The sequence below is a fragment of the Dromiciops gliroides genome, chromosome 3 (assembly GCF_019393635.1).
Source record: "Dromiciops gliroides isolate mDroGli1 chromosome 3, mDroGli1.pri, whole genome shotgun sequence".
NCBI classification, from domain to species: domain Eukaryota; kingdom Metazoa; phylum Chordata; class Mammalia; order Microbiotheria; family Microbiotheriidae; genus Dromiciops; species Dromiciops gliroides.
The window spans coordinates 84,077,819-84,098,387 of NC_057863.1; the positions used below are offsets into that span (position 1 = coordinate 84,077,819).

General features: G+C 42.3%; 1 protein-coding gene across 1 annotated transcript in view; it reads right to left on the bottom strand.

The window, feature by feature from the left end:
• The window catches only part of NRP2 (neuropilin 2), a 156,760-nt gene that overhangs the window by 67,509 nt on the left and 68,682 nt on the right, over positions 1–20,569 (bottom strand). The window contains 3 exon segments of the mRNA XM_043994885.1: positions 801–945; positions 4,275–4,624; positions 6,833–6,977. Of these exon segments, the coding sequence (XP_043850820.1) occupies positions 801–945; positions 4,275–4,624; positions 6,833–6,977 (640 nt within the window).

A 20,569-nucleotide genomic window follows, 5' to 3' on the forward strand; every position in this document is an offset into this window, starting at 1 on the left:
CTACGACGTCTGGTGCTGCCACAGAGAGGAAGAGATGAGCAAAGCCCCAGCCACAAGCCTGGGGTAAGCCATGTTCCCGTTAAGATCCCCACCACAGGAACCCTCAACCAGCAAACGCCTTTTACAGATGTGGCTCCTAAATGAACATGAAGTCTCTTTACCACTGACATCTGGAGGCCAGATTCCGCCTTAAACAGATTACTTTATTATTATGAGGTGGTTTCTTCCCAACTCCCTCTCCTTTTCTAAATCAACAGGAACAGCCCTGTGGCCTGAAGAGTCAGGACGTAATTGAATTGGGATGGGCGGTGGGCTGTTGTTATTTGTTTTCAAGACTCCCAGAAAAATCGTGCTGAACCTGTGACTCTGTCTGAAACGTGGGGCCCACGAAATGACCCCATGGCACCTCTGTTCTTTGCAGAGGTGCAGAACAGTCCAAATTACATCAGACTTGGTCGACAAGGTAGTTAGTTTTGCTGAACTATTAATTTCCACTCTTGTTTATTCTTTCTTCTAAGGGATGGCTCCCTGGGAGGCAGAGGGTAAGAGAATATTACTGGGAAATGAAGCCGATCTAAAAACAAAGGATATCAATGAAAATTTAGTTTTAAAATTGGCTAAAGTCTACAATGGACTTGGGGCTTTTCATCTGATAGGATTTTAATCCAGGAATGAATCTCTTCAATCTCTCCCCAGCTAAAGTCAAAGAATGGAAGTTTCTCTCACAGGGCAATCCTGGGGAAGAAGGAGCCTTAGCAAACCTGGTTCAAGATCAATTAGAAAGATTCAGGGAGCCTTACCTGTCCAGTCACAGCCCAGAATCTCCAGGCGCATCCCAATCCCGGCTGGCGACCACCTTTCTGGGTACACTCGAATGTATTGGGCAGGGACGGGGTCAAACCTTCGGATGTCGGGCGTGTCGTAATGCATGTTCCCTTCGAAGAGCTGCAGAGGAAATAGAGGCAATTTGACTCCTCCCCAGGTGCTTCAGACTCTCTCCTCCCACACCCAACCTGGTGCCCCTATAGAATGATATTCTCAGGGATTGATATCTAAGGAGGCCAGTCATTACCTCTCTTCATTGGGTCACACAGTCAAAGGACCAAAATCATTATAGGACCACACATGGAATATACCTTAGAGAAACCCATTGTACAGATGAATAAATCAAGGGTCAGGGGACTTAAATAACTTAGGCTCCTAAATCTAGAGCTGGAAGGGCTCTCCCCCAGTCTGATTTTACAGATGAAAAGACTGAGGCCCAGGGAGGTTGTGGCTTGCCCAAGGTCACACAGGTAATAAGTTAGCAGAAGGAGGATTTGAATCCAAGACCTCAGACTCCAGAGTCCGTGTTCTTTCCAGTATGCCATACTTCTCTTTCATTTATTCTTCTTATTCATTTATGAAAGCAGGGAACATCCCCCCTCTATCTCTTAACTCTCTAAACCTGGGATGGAGTCTGAGGACCTGGGGTATCTCAGAGGTGTGGGGATGATGCTGTGGGCTTTCACATCTTTGAGATCTGTGTGGAATTAGGGCACCCCACCCATCCTCCCAGAGCCCTTAGGGTACAGGGAGCTTAAGAAGTATCCAATATACACATCAGAGTCTGAATAAATCTCATGCTGAAATTTGCTGGAAGGAATAAAAGTGAGCTTGGCATGATGTGACTACATGAGAGTTCTTTAGTATTGAAAATGGCCTATCACCTCTAATGCTCATTAGCCAAAGTACCAATTCCTTGGTGCAGGAGATCACAAAATCATAGGCACAGAGTTAGAAAGAAGCTCAGCAGGTATCCATCCAGTCTAACCTTGCCCAGCCCAGCTCCTTTACAGATGGAAAAAAACTGAGGTCATGAGAGGTTGACTTTCCCAGAGTCACTCAGGTAGTAAGGAACAGTCAGGATTTGAACTTGGGTTCTCAGATGCCAAATCCAGTCCTTTTTTTCACTGTACCCTGCGCCCCCCCCACCCCCAGCCTCCTATGAAAACCTTGCTCTAGCTTTGAGAGTACAACCTTGGTAACTATCCTGACATCCTAGGCAAAAGGGAGTTCTCCCATTCTGATGGGGTTGCTGTTGGGGAGACAGGATGGGAGAGTGGAAGGGTGGGTGTGGTTATTAATCAGAGGTATCAATTCATGTGCATTGCTGCATATCCAGGCACCTGGAATACATTTTTATCTCCCTTATTTTTTTTTTTTTCAGGAACAGATCGCCCCTGTGGGTCTTGGGAACTTACAGATGGAGGAAGTTGGCCACTTTCTCTGTTCACAAGGAAGAATCTAACCATAGCTAAAATCATCTCAATTCCCATGTCTCCAGAGGGGCCCAGGAGAAGCTGTGGTCAGTCCTCTCTAGCAAGGCCTGAAGCTTGTGGTGGACAGTTTGCAGTAGTTCGGGTTACCAACCCATATATTCTGCCAACATCCGGGAGTTAGGAGTTTGGAATTTACATCAGTGTTCCCAAACCTCCACCCCACCCCTGGCCTCAGTTTTTGGAATGGAAACATTAGCAAAGGGGAGGAAGTTGAATGCAGACCTGCTCTACCCTTTCTTTCATGGGGCCCTTAATTTTCTAAAGGGTTTAAAGCAACTTAAAAATGAATCTTAAGACAAACTGACTAGCTGGCCCAAAGGGCAAATGAGATAAATGTTCTCTCCCTCCCCCCAAAAAGAGAGCCCATTTCACTAGCTCACCCCCAAGGCCTTGCCTTTTCACCTTGAGGATAAAGCCTGACCTTCATTTCTCAAGGGCAAAGAGACATGAGATTACTGACCCTGACTTTCAGCCCAGATAAAATTTATCTTTGGAAGAGTGTTTGACCCTCCACTTTGATATAGGAATGATAGGGATAGAAAGGGGAATGGGAAGATGAAAACTAACTAATAAGGACAGTTAAGTGGCTCAGTTCTGGAGTCAGGAAGACCTGAGTTCAAATCTCCTCTCAGACACTAGCTGTGTGAACCTGGGCAAGTCACTTAACCTCTTTGCCTCAGTTTCCTCATCTGTGAAATGAGCTAGAGTAGGAAATGGCAAACCACTCCAGTATCTTTGCCAAGAAAATCCCCAAAAGAGGGTCACCAACAACACCACCACCACCAACATACTAACAGAGAAAACAGAAAAACACTGTTTCTGAAACTTCATCCCCAACCTCTACTTCAAAACCTTGGGATAGAGCACCTGGCCTGGAGTTAGGAAGACCTGAGTTCAAATTCAGCCTCAGATATGTATTAGCAGTGTGACCCTAGGCAAGTCATCTTGCCTCCATCTGCCTCAGTTTCCTTAACCATAAAATAGGAATAATACTAGCATAATAATAATAGATAATACTACCCAGGTTGTTGTGAGGATAAAATGAGGTAGTAGGCACTTACTGAGTACTTGTTCCCTTTCCTTCCTCCTTTGAGCCAAGAATATGTGCCTCTACCCTTTTCCTTTCAGAAGGATGCACACAAAGTTCTCATTGCCTAATTAAATCACCAATGTCACCGTAGCAGTGAAAAAGCCTTAGGTAAGGAAACTTTGAAGCACTGGGGGTTGTTCATTTGTCCAGTATTGGCTGGCGATGGCCATCCCATGGAGACACAAGGATGGCATTTGGTAAAGAGCCATTGTTTTCAAGATATTACAGGTGAGGTGTGGCCTCCTCCATGGGTAGGATCTGTAGTATCTGTCTTCTATTGTTTCATCATAACCTTAACTCAATGAAAATGTAGAAGGGAAGGAGGATGGGGGGAGGGATTTAAAAAGGACATAACTGAACAATTAAGAATACAGGAGTTAGGGGCAGCTAGGTGGCACAGTGGATAGAGCACTGGCCCTGGAGTCAGGAGTACCTGAGTTCAAGTCCGGCCTCAGACACTTAACACTTACTAGCTGTATGACATTGGGCAAGTCACTTAACCCCAATTGCCTCACTAAAACCCAAAAAAAAACAACAAAAAAAAAACCCCCAAGAATACAGGAGTTAGATGATTAGAGCCATCTAGATCAGTGGTGTCAAACTCAAATAGAAACTGAGGCCACTAAACTATCCGTAAGGATCCCTGGGAATCCTTGGCTTAGAAAACCACAAATTAACATTATTTTCATTCTATTGCATTTTTATTTATTTTGTTAAATGTTTCCCAACTCCATTCTAATCTAGTTCCCCACCATCACCACTGGGAAGCATTGTAATACATGTTTGACATATCTGATCTGGAAGAGTGACCAGCTCCCAAAGTACCCCACCGTCTTTTGATTAGACTTCATGCATTCTTTTACCTTGGGTTGCAGAGTTCTTGGGTCCTCAACGTAGTCCCAGTCCTTTCCATTCAAACTGTATGATACTTTAAACTTGCGCACAAAAGCTCTGGCCTCCACAGCAGTGATGGTGTCCCCACCTCGAGCTCCCTGGATGATCACTCCTTTCACCGTCTTGGGCACTCCCAGGTCCACCTGTAGCCATTCTTCCCCAGGCTGAGCCTGTGGGATGCGGGGGAACCAGCCTGAGCGGCTGCTCACCAAGCGGGCCACGCTTGGACTCCAGAGGTATTCTCGAGTGGAGGAGGCTGTGATCTGGGAGTCTGCGATCAGGCCAGAGAGCATTCCCAGCATATTCGAGCAGGGCGCATCTGCAGAGAGAGTGGAGAATGTGAAAAATACAAAATGCCATATGCTTGAGTCACTGTTGACATCCTGCAGGCAGAATAACATCCCACAGTGTATATGCATAAAGGGACCAAGGGACCAAGACAGAGCAGAGGAGCAGATAAAGTGCTGGACTGACAGTCAGAAAGAACAGGGTTCAAAACCTACCCTTTGACACTAGCTCTGTGACCAAGGGTAAATCACTTAGCCTTGGTTTCTTTAACTGTAAAATGAAGGGGTTTGACTAGAAGTTAGCCTCTGAAGTAGCTTCTAGCTCCAAACTGAAATATGCTTTCCTGTACCAGTATAATAGTAGAGCAAAGGCACGACATAATTAGAAGAACACTGAATTGAGTCCCAAGAGATCTGGGTTCAAATCTCAGCTCCTACATTAACTGGTCAGTCTGACTTGGGGCAAGTCATTTTGTCTCTTTAAGCCTTGGTTTCCCCATCTGTAAAAGGAGGATAATTATATGTATACTCACAGAATTGTGATAAAAGGTTTTTGTTTATCTTAATGCATTCTGTAAATGTGTAAGTTGTTTATTGTTGTATCATCATCATGATGCATGGTCACTCAGTAGAGCATCGCTTTAGACTCCACCAACCTCATCTGAAATCCCATGCACTTATCATTGGCACAGTACTCTTCAGCCCTTAATTTTTCTCTGCTTCAAAAACTGTTGACTGACAGCTGTAGAATTATAATGACCACTGGCCCCAAATCAGAGGGATGAGAAGGTGCCCAGGTAGAAGAGTGAGCATGGAATACTATGAATCACGTCTAATGGATCACACTGGAGATGAGGGGAGGAACCCATTGGGAAATGGAGGCGATGGAAAACCAAAAAGAATCCATAAAGCTTTACTTTAAAAACTGTTGTTTCATGTGCATTTGTTGTCTTTTCATTGAGTGTCTTAGCTAGGAAAAGCATCTTTTTAATCTCTTTGGCATCACCCCTTACCACCACCACCACCACCACTACCACTATCCAACACAGGGCTTGGCCCATAGTGAGCAATTAATCGATCCTGGCTGTTGGGCTGATTCTTTTTTTTTTTCTTTTTCTTTTCAGGGCAATGGGGGTTAAGTGACTTGCCCAGGGTCACACAGCCAGCAAGTGTCAAGTGTCTGAGGTCGGATCCGAACTCAGGTCCTCCTGAATCCAGGGCCGGCGCTCCATCCACTGCGCCACCCAGCTGCCCCCGGGCTGATTCTTAAGATCACATTACAGCAACTTCTGTCAGGTCCAAAAATGGAGACCTGAGGTCCTCCACCTTTTCCTCGTTTCCTGACCTGCCGTCTCTTATTCAGCCACAGGCTCCTCCTTCAAGCCTATCTGTTACAAATTATCTGTTATGTAACTGAGTCCTGGCTACCAAATTTCTCACATGAATATGAGATGAATAACCATTCACAACAGAGCGCCAATGTAGGAGGATTTGATGTTGTCCCTGTCATGCACCAAGGATGAATGACTGCCTTGGAGAGAGAGAAAGATGCTAAGGGTTTGTATATGTGTGTGTATGGGGGGAGGCAGGTTAGGTAAATAGGTAAACAGTGTCACATTGTGGTAAGGATTGGAGGTCCACAATTTAAAGCTAGAAAGGGATCATGGGGCTTTTTTATAGATGATTTTACAGATGAATAAACTGAGGCCCAGAAAGGCTTAGTGACTTAGCCAAGGTCACACTGGCAGAAGAGGCAGAATCAGGATTTGAATCCAAGACTACTTACTCCACTAAACTAAGACACCTCTCCAGGGGAAGGGGGTTGTATGGATGGGGCTGATGTAACATGAGGACAGGTATTTGGATGGATGCACCAATCTCACCCACCCCCCCAAGCTCTCGATATCCTTAGGATGCAACAAGTGACAGAAGCATTCACCACTCTTGGCCCAAAGTACCAAGCATCATTTACTTCTTTTAATGAAGAAAGCCTTTAGGAGAAGAGAAAAAGAGATCTCTCTGACCACTAGGCCATAGGGGCTTGGGCAGGATTTCAGACTAGAACATAGAAAAGGTGGGAGAGGTCATTGAATTGCTGAGGCCTCTGGGAGGAACCCAAGCTGTTCTCACCAGACAGCTGGATGACTTGATTCCGTCCCCTGCCTCCCAAAGCCTCACTTGGGTCAAGAGCTAAACAAAGGAAGAACAGAGGAGATGGGGGCAAAGCAAACAGATCTTACCTGTAATCCGGCAGCCAAAGAGCTCAAGCCTCAGAGCAATGCCTGTGTGCCAGGTCTGAGGGCGGATTCTGATAAACCGAGTCAGCACTGGAGTATGAATCTTGTTCAAAACCACTTCAGTTGCATCATTGTTGGCTTGGAATACCTGTAACATGAAACCAAGATGTGCTATTTAAATCTATCTTTAGCTTGACCACACACTGTCTACCTGTGTGACCTTGGACAAGTCACTGATTTCCTTGGGTCTTAGTTTTCTCCTCTGCAAAATACAGGATTGGCTTGGACCAGAAAACCTCTGAGCTCCCTTCTAGCTCTTGATCTATGAGTCTATGAATCTGAAAAAGCTCTGTTTAGCTTTGTTTCCCATAACCCCCAAACATCACAAATGTTTTCTTTTCCGTTGTGAAAAATTTCCTATTTTTCATGACTTCTCTAACTTTAAAACAATCAATGGTTTTCACTAAAAACTTTCGGAGAGGAGAATTTTGCCCTTGGGCTGAGAAGCTTTAGCTCAAAAGTGAAGCATTTTAGAAACCATAAGCAAATGAAAGGGAGAAATACCCAGAAACCTGAGAAACAAGCAACGTTCTGCCTTTCAAGGATAGTATACCTTATTTACTTACCTGAATTGGAATTTAGCTTTCTTATATACAGGCAGATACACATACATACAACACACACAAAGATACACAAAGATACAAAAACACAAGGATGTAGATGTACACTTTTAGAGATACATGCGTACAGATATATTCACGTCCAGATACTGACACACAAACACAGAAATGGTGACACAAATGTAGATATACATAAACACCCAGAGGTGGAATACACAAATGCTCATGAAGATACAATCACACTTTTGTAGACCCAAAGATAAAAATATACACACAGATGCTGAAACACATATAAACACTGAGACACAGACACACATGGATTCAGATACATACAAACAAATAGATACAAACATAGATACACACAAACACATAGATACAGACACATGAAGACAGATATACATAGACATAGAGATACATGAAAACACATCAAGACACACACAAAACTACAGAGATATAGTCCCAACCTTTTTCAGATATATACACAGATATAAATATATGGATACAGATGCACACACAAATATACAGCTACAGACACAAACATATATACAAATTCATATATATGCCAACACCCAGATCCAACACATCTACGAGTCTGGCACCCTAAAGAGTGAACACAGCACTTCATCATTGTAAGGATCTGTCCAATCATTTCTATCTATTACATATATATTTCCTCAACTTCCACACAAATTCATGGGTATGAGTATGGAGTCCTGTCTCAACACTTCTCCCCCCCCCCCATCTCCATGCTCAGCTTGTCCCACCCTCTGTCAATCAGAACAGTGCATGCTCTCCTTGGTCTTTGTTTTACAGTCAGATGTCTGAGTGACCCCTCTGAGCCCCAGCCCTGTCTTTCCTTCTCGAGAAGTCACCTCCAGGTAATGAAATCCATCCCTGTCCCCATCTGACCAATATGCGTCTTATGGGAGGGAAGGCTTTTGGGGGCAGCTTCTGATTCAACATGGTAGAAGCCAACTCCTAACTTACCAGATGGCCAGAATCAATAACTACCATATGGACCGTATGTTTTTTCTGTGTGTGTGCTCTCTTGTGTGTGTGTGTGTGTGTGTGTGTGTGTGTGTGTGTGTTTTTAACTAACTGGGGTAAGTATACTTATGTTTCTGTCTTGGTTTTCAGGGCTTCAGGGTAGAGAAGGCAAAAAAACCAACAACAACAAAACCCCTACCTAAATCGGAGAGCCAAACTATCCAATTTGCATGTCATTTTAAATGAGTCTCCATATCCACAATGATCATCGCTGGGATGCTAAAGCCATTTCTATTTGGAGAGGAAAAGCTAGATGTTCCAACTTCTGTTTCTTAGAATATGACAGGCTTCCAGGGTATTCATGGGGCTGGAGCATTATTTGTTTCAAACTAGTGGTTTCCTAGGCATTGGGAATAGTTACCTGGCTCACACTGCTTTCTTGAACCTTACCCAGCTGCCAGTCACTGAAACCTTAGTGTCACTGGGTAGGAATGGGTTTAGTGGAAGTAGGGGGCATATCAGGTAACTGACTGGCAGTCTGTCGCTAGCAAGGGGGAATAATTGAGCCTTAAAAGAGCCTTGGGTTACAGGGAAAACAGGAAGAACAGAAGCTGAAATTAAGCTTTTCTCTGGCTAATCCACTTATCCTAGAATTGAAGGCAACACCTAACAATACAGTTTTTCCTGATAAGTATGCTTGGAAATGCACCATTTTGTAAAATACTCATGACTTGCTATTAGGCAAAGGCAGAACTAAAGTTATAGTTATTATGAAAGCTACCTGCTGTGGGGTACATGTTTACATGGAATATCAGAATAAATAGAACCATTCTCCCATAGATAAAGGGTCAAAGAAAATGAATAGTGTTTATAAGAATAAATAAAAACTATCAATCACCATATAAAGATACTTTAAATCAATAATGAGAACTACAAATTAAAACAACCCTAAGGCTTCACCTTCCACCTATCAGATTGGTGAAGATGAGAAGGGAAAAAAATGGTAACTTGAAGAAGCTATGGGAAAAACAAACATACTTGTGTTCTGTTAGTGGGGCTACAAATAGATTGCACTGGAAAACAATTTGGAGCTATACTGGAAAAGTCATTAAAACATACATCCCCATTGACCCAGAAATACTACTATTGGACATATACTCCAAGGAGGTAAAAACCAAAAGATAATATCTTATTTATGCAAGAATACTTATAGCCTTACTGATGGTAGTAGCAAAAACTGAAAACCGACCAAATCGTGGCATGTGAATAATAAAATTATTATTGTATCAAAAAATAATGAATTGGAGAATTAGGAGAAATTTTGTAAGGCTTGTATGAATTGATGCAGAGTAAAGTAAGCAGAACCAAGAGAACAATGTTAGATAGTGACCATAATAATGTTAAGGGAAGCAACAATGAAAGATATTAACTCAGGGGCCCATCAACTTCAGAGGACTGATGATGAAACCTAATGTGCTTCTCTCAGCAGAAAGGTGGCAAACTCGAGGAGTGTGACAAGGTATAGTCAATGTATTGGTTTGTTTTGTAAAACTATCATTCTTTGTTACAAGGGAGGAGCAATCATTGCAAAGTAACAGCAATGCAGAAATTAAAATACCAATGGAACATTTGTTTTATTAAAAATAAGAAAGAAAGAAAAGAAAATCAACAACTCTTTCTCTACTTTGTAGCTAGGGAAAAATGAAACAGAGGGAAGTGACTTTCTTGAGATGAATAAAAAGTGGAGGACAAAAGAGAGTCTTTATCTTCCTCTTCCTAGCATCCCCAATTCCCTTCTCCATTCTCACAAGGGTCTTGACCTTTTAGCTGTCTATAGTACTGCTACTCTTTATTTTCCTCTTCCAAATGACGATTTTCACCATTTTCTACTAATGATTAAGGAGCATGGAGGAAAGGGAAGATAAGGAAGGTAGGGACAGGAGAAGGGGACTATAAGGGAGTTCTCTATAAGATGGAATGAGGAAGGGGGAGGCCTGGGATGTGAGTTTAGGGTATTCTATAAATCTCAATAGCTAATTAGGATTTGATGTTGAAGGGAGGGATGATGCAGCCAGAGAAAGCCCTGACCCTCACCATAACCCTGTTTTCACATCTGCATTGCCTAGTGCACATTATAGCTTTGAGCAGGATGAAGGAATTTTGCCTGTAGACAAGAGACATTAATGCAGCTCTCCTAGAATCCAACTTACTGAGGCAGAGATTTTCTTTTCTTTTCTTTTCTTTTCTTTTCTTTTCTTTTCTTTTCTTTTCTTTTCTTTTCTTTTCTTTTCTTTTCTTTTCTTTTCTCTTTCTTTCTTTCTTTCTTTCTTTCTTTCTTTCTCTTTCTTTCTTTTTTTGGCAAGGATGGGATGAATTCAGTACTGTATTCCCAAAGGTTGTTGTCAATAGCCATTGCCACTGGTGGCAGTCTGGTCCCTAAAGATCCCTACAGATTGAATTGGGTGCTGGTCTGTGTTGTGTGTATTTAGCCTTCATTAACTTGGTGCTAAGTAGCCTCAGAAAGACAAAAAAAATCTTTGCCAATGTGAGTATGTAATTGAAGTTTTGAGCAGATCTGAACTTTAACACAGCTACTAATCTGTAGCATATATATCACGCTGCTACCGTTTAGAAACACAGCATGGCTTATGTGTTTTTAATATCCTATTTTATCCTATTTGACCCCCCTCCTTTGGCAGTCTTGGCAGCCAATGCCAAACACCATTCCCTTTCCCACCTTCCTCAAACCCCCTTAAGTGAGGGAATGATCTCTACTTTGGGTTGCATTATGGAGATGCGGTATGTAGATATGTTTGTGTCTGGCAGGGGCAGAGGGTGGGTGTGCGAACGCAGGAATGCCTGTACATTTCAGTATTGGCCTGTGAGTGTGGTCGGCGTAGATGTGTGTGTTTTCAGTGTTGGGGCTGCTCCCTGAGAATGTCTCCGGCTTTTAGGTTGACCCCTGCATTCATCAGGAAACTGTAAACAACAGACAACATGGCCTTGTGAATAGAGGGCTTATCTTGGAAATCAGGATGAGCTGGGTTCAGGTTCTACCACTGCTACTAGCCATCTTATCATGGACAAATTACTTAACCAATTTCAGTGCTCCCAAATAACTTAATCCCTAAGACTTGAAGTTAGACAAGCTGTTGATCTGCTTGGGTGGAGGGAATTTATACCCTGGGAACCCCCTACATTGATGAAATCGTTGGGAGGGAGGGAGGAAGGAAAGAAGGAAGGAAGGAAGGAAGCAAGGAAGGAAGGAAGGAAAAAAGAAGGAAGGAAGAGGGAAGATCGAAAGAAAGACTTGGACTTGAACCATCATCTCAAGGTCATGGATTGAAAGCTAGAAGGGACCTTAGAGGATATCACTTGTGTTATTTCATAAATTAAAAATAAAATTAATTAATTAAAAAACATTTTAAAGTCTAACCCACTCATTTTACAGATAAGGAAACCAAGGCACAGAGAGGTTAAGTGACTTGCCCAGGATCATACAGCTATTGTCTGAGATGGGATTTGAACCTAGTCTTCCTGACTCCAAGTCCAGTGTCCTATTGACTACAAAATCTTGGCTAATCGGAGCCACTGAAATTTGTCTTATTCCCCCCCCCCCCACTAAATATTCTTCTACTCTACGTACAAATCTAAAGGTGTTTTAAACCCCTTTAGTAGCTACATTTCTATGGATGCCTTATTGTCTCCCCCAGCTTCTTTCTAGTTTTGTATTTACTTTTGGTTTCTTCAGGCTTAGATCTGTCCTCTGCTCTAGGTGCCAACCACTTGTACACTCTTAACTTCATTAAACCTTTCCACAGCCCTCAAAGTTCCAGCCCTCTGCTTTCTTAGTGAGCTGGGGCCTGCTTCACATGAAGACTTTTCTAATCTAACTCACAGCCTGAGCTACAGCTTCCCTGGGGCAAAAGGAGCCTCTGTCTTGTTACAAGAGTCATCTCCATTAACACACAGCTCCCCAAAGTACAAGTAACCCATGGACAAAGACTGCAGTGGGTGTGTAGACACTGATCAGGGCCTAGCCCATTATAGGGGCTCAATAAATAGTAAAAACATACCTTGTTGACAGTTTCGTTCAATAACAGTTCAAATTATTAATAACAACTAAGAGTAATGAATAACAATGCCTCAGTCCTTACATATTGTCTTTCACCCAAAGATATCAAAGTGCAATTTATGAGAATCCATTTTTAATGAAATATTAAGCAGTTTCTATTTCTTCTGACCCAATGGATTTATAAGGTCTCTATTTTTCTCCCTGCACCTTCCCTATTTATAGCTGGTAAATGCCATCATATATTATACATCTTTATGATTTTCTCAGTGCTTCTGTGGTTTCAGAATCACCTCTCCTATTTTTTTTCCTGATCAAATTCCCTGAGATGGGCTCTTGGCTCCCGAACTAGTCATTACAAGGTAAGGGTTGTGTGTCTGAGGAATGGTGCCAGGAAACTGGTTTTATTCCCTGTTCCCTTTACTGATTCACTGAATCACTGTGGGCAAATCGATAAACCTCAAATGCCTCAGCTTCTCCTTTGGAAACATATAGCTAGTAACAGACTCAAAAACAAGCAGTCAAATTTACCACTACTCCCTGCAAGGCTAGCTAGCCCTATGCAACCCAGTGGGAGCTAAACTGTAGCAAAATAATAATAATAATAATAATAATAAGGTTCTGAGCTTGTCAATTCAACATGCATTTATTAAGCCCCTACTGTGTATGAGGCAAAGTGCTAGGTCCTGGGGACACAACAAAAGGAAGAAAGGAAAGAAGGAAGGAAAAAAGGGAGGGAGGAAGAAAGAGAGGAAGAAATACAAGAGGGAAGAAGGAAGGGAGAGAAAGAAAGCAGGAAGGAAGGAAGAATAGACAGAGAGAGGGAGGAAGAAAGAGAGGAAGAAAGAAAAGAGGGAAGAAGAAAGGAAGGGGGGAGAGAGAGAGAGAAAGAAAGAAAGAAAGGAAGGAAGGAAGGAAGGAAGGAAGGAAGGAAGGAAGGAAGGAAGGAAGGAAGGAAGGAAGGAAGGAAGGAAAAAAAAAAGAAATGTTCCTGCCCTCAAGGAACTTATATTTAAAAGGGGGATAGAACTAATAGATGAACAGAATGAGGAATAAGATGCTGAAAACCAATGGTCCCCAAGTGCTACCTTGTTGATAAAAAACAAGCAAACAAAAAACCCCAACCCTTATAGCTATAATTATAAAATCAACTGACAGTAATATTAAGTCGAAAATCAGTTGAGTGCGATAACAGGCAAACATAAAGAGCAAATTTTGACAAATTTACTTTTTTAAACATCTAATTTTTTTACTAGCAAAAAAAAAAAACCAGAAGTCACAGAGCATACGCATTCTTGTTAACTTTAAATTAGAACATCCTAAAATTGATTCTTCATTCCCCAAAGAAAAGGGAGGGGAGGGTAAAAGTGTGAATTTACTCCCTAAGCAAGATAGCAAGTGGAGGAGGTAGTGGTAACTATATTTTAGTTAACAGGTCATATTTTGAAAAAATCCAATATGGTGTGATGTACTCAAAAAGATTTCCTTCAATTACATCTCAGTGAACAGGATATAAACAGGATAATTCAGGATACAAAGTAGATTGGCTAATCCATTTTGTGCCTCATTGAATTTAAATGTAATCCAGCATTTCCAATTGATTTTTTTGAGAACTTTAGTTGATATTCAGTGAGAGAAAATTGGGAAGTCAGTGGTGTCTCACTGATTTTCTGATTTATACCAATGAGTGGCCTATCTGATTATTAAATTGGTCAATATTTAATAAAAGTAGTTTGGATAGAGCTCCATCACATCACACAAAGAAAATCAACATTCTTTACTGTGGTTCTGAGTCCATAAGCAAAGAGCTCTTTAAATAAGATTATTTAAATCCTATATGTTTTAATGAATCAGCCATTAAAGGAAGCCAAAGATACTGCCCAGGATTGAGGTCTGCAAAGGCACACACACTCTTGCCGTAACCAATCTCATTGTAATTAAGAATGTGGGACCCAGTAATTTTCCAGCTTCTCCATGAATAAAATTCAATTTACTTAAGCACTCACTTTCCTCTGCCACTAACTTGCCTCTTCTCCAAGCCTAACTCTCAATCTCCTGGGTTCCCATTCCCTGTTACCTAGTTATCTCCTTCCCTTGTCCCCCAATCCTGAAATCATCTCTGGGTTCCCACAGGCTGTCCCACCATGGTCTGTGGAAGACTTCCAAGGTGCCTAAAATCTAGGTCTCAAGAATACACCATTTATAACCCTTCCATTGTCATAGTGACAATACATCTGGAAGATATTAACATTGGTCAATCATCTAAACAGTACAGGATGGTATAGTGCTTCCTTGCTCTTTAGATGAGAATGTTAGATTCAATTCAAAGAAAAACTTCTTAATTACAGATGTTCAAAGTGGGTAATGAGTTTACCATCCCTAGAGGTCTTCAGTAAAGGATTGGTTGACTACTTGGTAACATTGTAGAGGAGATTCCTGCTCAGTTTTTGGATTGGATTAGAAGATCTCTGAGATTATGTTATTCTAGTATCCTTCTTCCCTTTGAACTCTCATCTCTGTCCACCTCAGCCCTATTTTTTTTTTTTTTGGCGGGGCAATGGGGGTTAAGTGACTTGCCCAGGGTCACACAGCCAGTAAGTGTCAAGTGTCTGAGGCCGGATTTGAACTCAGGTACTCCTGAATCCAGGGCCAGTGCTTTATCCACTGCGCCACCTGGCTGCCCCCTCAGCCCTATTTTTTATTCCCTTTCATCCCCTCTCCTAGCCTGTTTCCAAATATGGAATCCCTGTTCTTTTGTATCTTCAGACTTGTTTTTCTATTCTTTCCTCAAACTAACTGAAGCCTAAAGACAACACAGCCTTCAAAACTCTCTCCATTGGAGTCCTCTCCTCCCACTTTCACAACTCCCAGGAAGGGTTGACATGCTTTTGTACAGTTACAACTCCTTCCAAACCTTTGTTCTGCCATCATCAATCAAGACCTCTCTCCTCCCTGTGATGGTGAACTCATTAACCCCCTGAGGCAGCCCATCCTGCCTCTGAAGAGCTCTACTTGTTAAGAAGTTCTTCTTTAGATTGAATCTGACATCACCTAATCGAAGGAGTAGCCAGATACTGTATTATCCTGGATGAATGACTGACAGATGTTCCTGCCTTCCAGGTACATTGTCATCTCAATGCTCTCCAATTCTACTAGGACACTCTCCTAACCTTTCTCAGCGAGTTTGGTACTGAGGTCCTGGTCTTCTCTCCACTTGTCCTATAATCATTCAGGACTTTAATATACATGCTAAGGACCATTCTAACCAGCTGACTCATACATAGCTCCTTGACTTCATCAATGATCTCTACCATCACCATTCTGCTGCAGCTACCAACTTCTTATACGATATATAGCATCACCTGGAAATGTTTATTGTTGTTCAGTTGTTTCAGTCATGTCTGACTTTTTATGATGCCATTTGGGGTTTTCTTGGCAAAGATCCTTATGTAGTTTGCCATTTCCTTCTCCAGCTCATTTTACAGATGATGAAACAGGAAAACAGGGTGAAATGACTTGCCCAGGGTCACATAGCTAGGAAGTGTCTGAGCCCGGATTTGAAACCAGCTTTTCCAAACGCTGGTGCTTTATCTATTGCACCACCTCACTGCTCACCTAGATATACCCCATTTCTAAGACCCTGAACTCAGAAATTCCCTTACAACCACAGTCTCCTGTCCTTTTACCTCTTGTTCCTATTGAACCCACTCTTTGTCCTCTTCCTCATCACGATCCTGGTTGTCCTCCTTCCTCTCTAAGAAGTGTTTCTTTGTCTACTTTGTGGGTTCTTCTTTGTACTTTGCCCTTGTATTCTCTCACTCCATCATCCACCCACAGAGAAATTCCCCAAGGTCTTGCCTGTCCTTGACCCTCCTTTCCCATGACTATGACGACACTTTTCCCATAGTGAGCTCATCTGTTGCCACAGCTTGAGCTATCATTTCTATGGGAGTAATGCTCAAATTTATATGTAGTAATGCTATCCGTTCTCCCAGTTACATATATCTCCAGCTACAATCTCTCTCTTAAGCTCCAGAGTCCCCTTGAAACTATCTAGCAGACATTCCACCCACATGGAGGTCCTGCCAGCATTTCAAACCCAATATATCACTACCTTTTAGGCAAAACCAGCTCCTCTTTCTGCCTTCTTTAATTTGGTTTGTGATTCTCTTAGCTACCCATGATGAAACCCTCTGTGCTATTTTTTAAAAATTCCTTTCTCTTTCCCTTAGACCCAACATCTAAACTGTGAAATGCTTACAACTGACATCTACAATCTCTCTTAAATCTATCAGCAGTACTTCTGAAGGGAGGAGGGAATGGTGATTCTAGTGGACTGCAAGCTCAATGAGTCCCTTTCACTGCAAATGACTTGGCATTTGATTCTGAATATTGCAGTTTAGAAAGGATACTGACAAAAAATATCCAGGAGGATGACCAAGATGGAGAAGGGTCTTTATATTACTTATTAACAATAATAATAGTAACAGAGAGTAGGAATGGGAATAGTAGCTAATAGTGCTTTAAAGTTTGCAAAGCATTTGACATATGTTATCTAATTTTATAACATATGACATGTGTTATATTAGATTATATTATGACATATTTTATAACATATGACATATGTTATCTAATTTTATCTCACAAAAATCCTGGGAAGTAGGTGCTATTATTATCCCCATTTGATAGACAAGGAACCTGAGGTAGACAGAAAATGACTTGCCCAGGATCACACAGCTGGTAAGAATCTAAGGCCAGATTTGAATTCAAGTCTTTCTGATGCTAGGTCCAGTCCTCTATCCAAGGAAGCTGGAAGAAAAGATTTAGAAGGCATTTGCTTGTTGCTAGGTGACACAGTCGATAGAGTGCCAGCCCTGGAGTCAGGAGGAACTGAATTCAAATGCAGTCTCAGACACTTACTAGATGTATGGACCTGGGTGAGTCATTTGAGCCTGTTTGCCTCAGTTTCTTCATCTGTAAAATGAACTGGAGAAGGAAATGGCAAACCACTCTAGCACCTTTGTCAAGAAAACCCCAAATGGGGTCACGAAGAGTCAAATGCAACTGAAAGGACTGAACAGTTCCAGTATTTGAATGCTCGTCAGAGGATTAGACTTTGCTTGGCCATAGAAGGCAGAATAAAGAACAATAAGTGGAAGTTGTTGAGGAACTGACTGATGTAAGGACAAAGGAAACACTTCCTCAGAGGCAGCTGGTCCTCCTTTACCAGAGGTTTTCAAGAGGCCTAAGGACCATGTGTTAAGAATGTTTTGGAGAGGATTCTTTTTGTACCCATTGGACTAGAGGGCCTCTGTGCTTCTGATGGATGCTTTCCCTAATCCTACCGGCCGGAATGATCTCTTCCTTCTTCGCATTCTCAGAGCACGTCCAGAATATCCTGTGCTGTAATTCTGGGTGTATTTATAAGAGGTGGCATCCCTCCTACTAGAGAGAAAACGCCTTAAGGCAGTTACTCTATCCCATTTAGCGGGTTTATTTTTTTCTTTTGAAGTGCCAAGCTGTGTTTTGCACATAAATGTTTAATTAAATATATAGTTCCATGAGATTCCCCTCTCCAGAAGCATTCACTCAATGTCATGTGTCTCATCTCCCTGTGCTCCCTATAAATGGTTAAAAAGCCTTGTGGATGAAGAGATTCTAGGAAGGATCCCTTATGCCCCCATTAACTATATAGTACAGAGGAAAACCCATGTTTCGGGCCTACCTGTCATAGGACCATAGATTTGGAGCTAAAAGATGCTTTCAAGGTCACCTGGTCCAACCCCCTCATTTGACAGTTGAGGAAACCTGGGACCACAAGAGGTTGAAAGACCTGACCCAGGTCCCACGTGGCAGAATCGGCATTTGAACCGGGGTCTTCCCGCTCCAAATCTAGCACTCTACCATGCTGCCTCAACTCCTAGAATATTTCCCACTTGTTCTAACTGCCTTCTGGCCATGCTGGCATCCTCATTAAATAAAATTTGGCAGTGCAGCAGAAGGGAACAAACACCAGTCTAAGACTCAGAAGATCTGGACCCTACTCCCAGCTCCTCCAACTTGATCTGGAGGGCCTTGGGGAAAATGCTAAAACTTTCTGAACCTTAATTTCCTAATCTATAAAATGGGGGCAATAATAACCTTCCTTGATTGTCTTCAGGGTTATTGTGAGGATTAGATGAGATATGTACATTAAGTGTTTTGTAAATCATTGTATCTATACATATATGTATAGATACTGTGTGTGTGCATATATGTCTATGTGTGTGTGTATATACACACAGACACAGAGATAGCATGGGTACAGATTTAAATGTAAGATATTTTCACTATGGTACCACGTATGCACTGTGTTCCGTCCAACCTACCTTAGAAGATTAATGAGAATCCTTGTCACATGCTTTTGAGATTTTTGGAAAGCAGGAACTGGGTAAACACACAGCATAATGTAAATGGGCCTACTTCTCCTGTTAACGTGATAGCTGCAGTTACTTATGTGGACTCTGTCTCCTAGTCCTCAGTATTCAGACCCTTATCTTTTCATTAATTGTGGTATGACCTACTGCTTATTTCTACTTTGCTGCAACCCTCTGAGTGGGCCTAACTCTCAGGACCACAAAGGAAGGAGGAGATTTTCCAAAGATATTATACAATTTGGAGCCTGGAGTTAGAAATTGTACAGGGGTTATTCTTTTTTTTTTTAATAAATATTTCTCCCTCCTAATAAATGTTTTATTGCATCAAATGTTCTCCTTTTCAATCTATTGTCACAGGGAATTTGAGAAAGAAGAGAATGCAGACTGGAGAGGAGAAATTGTTTCAGGGCTGGGTTGGGGAGAGGGGGAAGTACAGCAAGGGGAAAAGGAGGAAATTGAAACTGGGGGGAACAGGTGAACACTTAGAGAATTTGTCCAAGGAACAGTAGCAACGACTCATCCTGATTTCAGGACCCAGGGCTGGTCTTCTCCCCATCCCCCACACTTTTTCCATACACTGTCCTTAAGCCTAACCATCAGGTCTGCGTGTAAAAATAAATTGTTAATCAATGGATGCCATCCCATTTAATTAATTTGTTACACAAACTAGGAGAAGGGGGAGCATGAGGGCGGAATGATGGTAAGGTAGACAGAGGGTGCTTGCTTTCTCTCCCCTTTGTAAATCATGTTACTGACTCTTAAAAACTTCCCCTTCAGGGCTGGAATGTTGTTTTTTATTCATAGTTGTTTCGTTCCAGTAGATGTGGGAATTTAGCCAGATGCAGAGTCGGAAGGGAAACTTGGGGGGTTAGAGAATGACGACTGTGACACCCAAATGGTCATTTATGGCTGGAAGGACCCTAACTGCTTTATTGTAGGGCTGGGATTGTCATCAAGCACTTTCTCAGGAAATAAAGGGAAAGGGGCAGAGGGCAAGAGTGTGTATCCTGGGGGAATGGGAGGAGGGATGCATCCTAATTTTGGGTGCAAGGGTAGAGGTAGGACGGATGTGCTCGTGTGTGTGTGTGTGTGTGTGTGTGTGTGTGTGTGTGTGTGTGTGTGTGTGTGTGTGTCTTGCCAGGCCTACTAGATTTATGGCAGGATTGCATTACCCCTATGGAGACGCTGAGCCCTGGAACATAGCGTGCTAACAGGATTAGGGTTTTAGGATTTGAGACAGAAAAGCTTGAGGGGGGAAAGGAGAGGAGTGCCGTACAGGGACTTTAAGTGGGGGGGGAGCAGGGAAGAACAATAGAAAGAGAACAAGAGAGAGGAGAATGAGTGTGTGGGGGGAGGGGCGGGGATAAGCACGGTATTTTTGGTGCAGAAGAGACCAGGAGAGTTCTAGATGGATTTTCTAAAAGCCGGAGAGAAAACAGTGCCAAGCATTCTTACTGGGGCAGTCCAGGGGAGAGTCTTGAGTGGGATGGCAAGTGTCCTGCTTCCCCTCCTACTTCTTTTCCCTGGACTAAAGCTATCCTAAGATAGTGGCCTTAAGAGTTTCTGTGTGAGTAAGAAGAAGCACTTTTCAATTCCCCAAAGCCTTGAGGTGATGAGGGTGGAAAGAGTTTTTTAAAAAGATGGC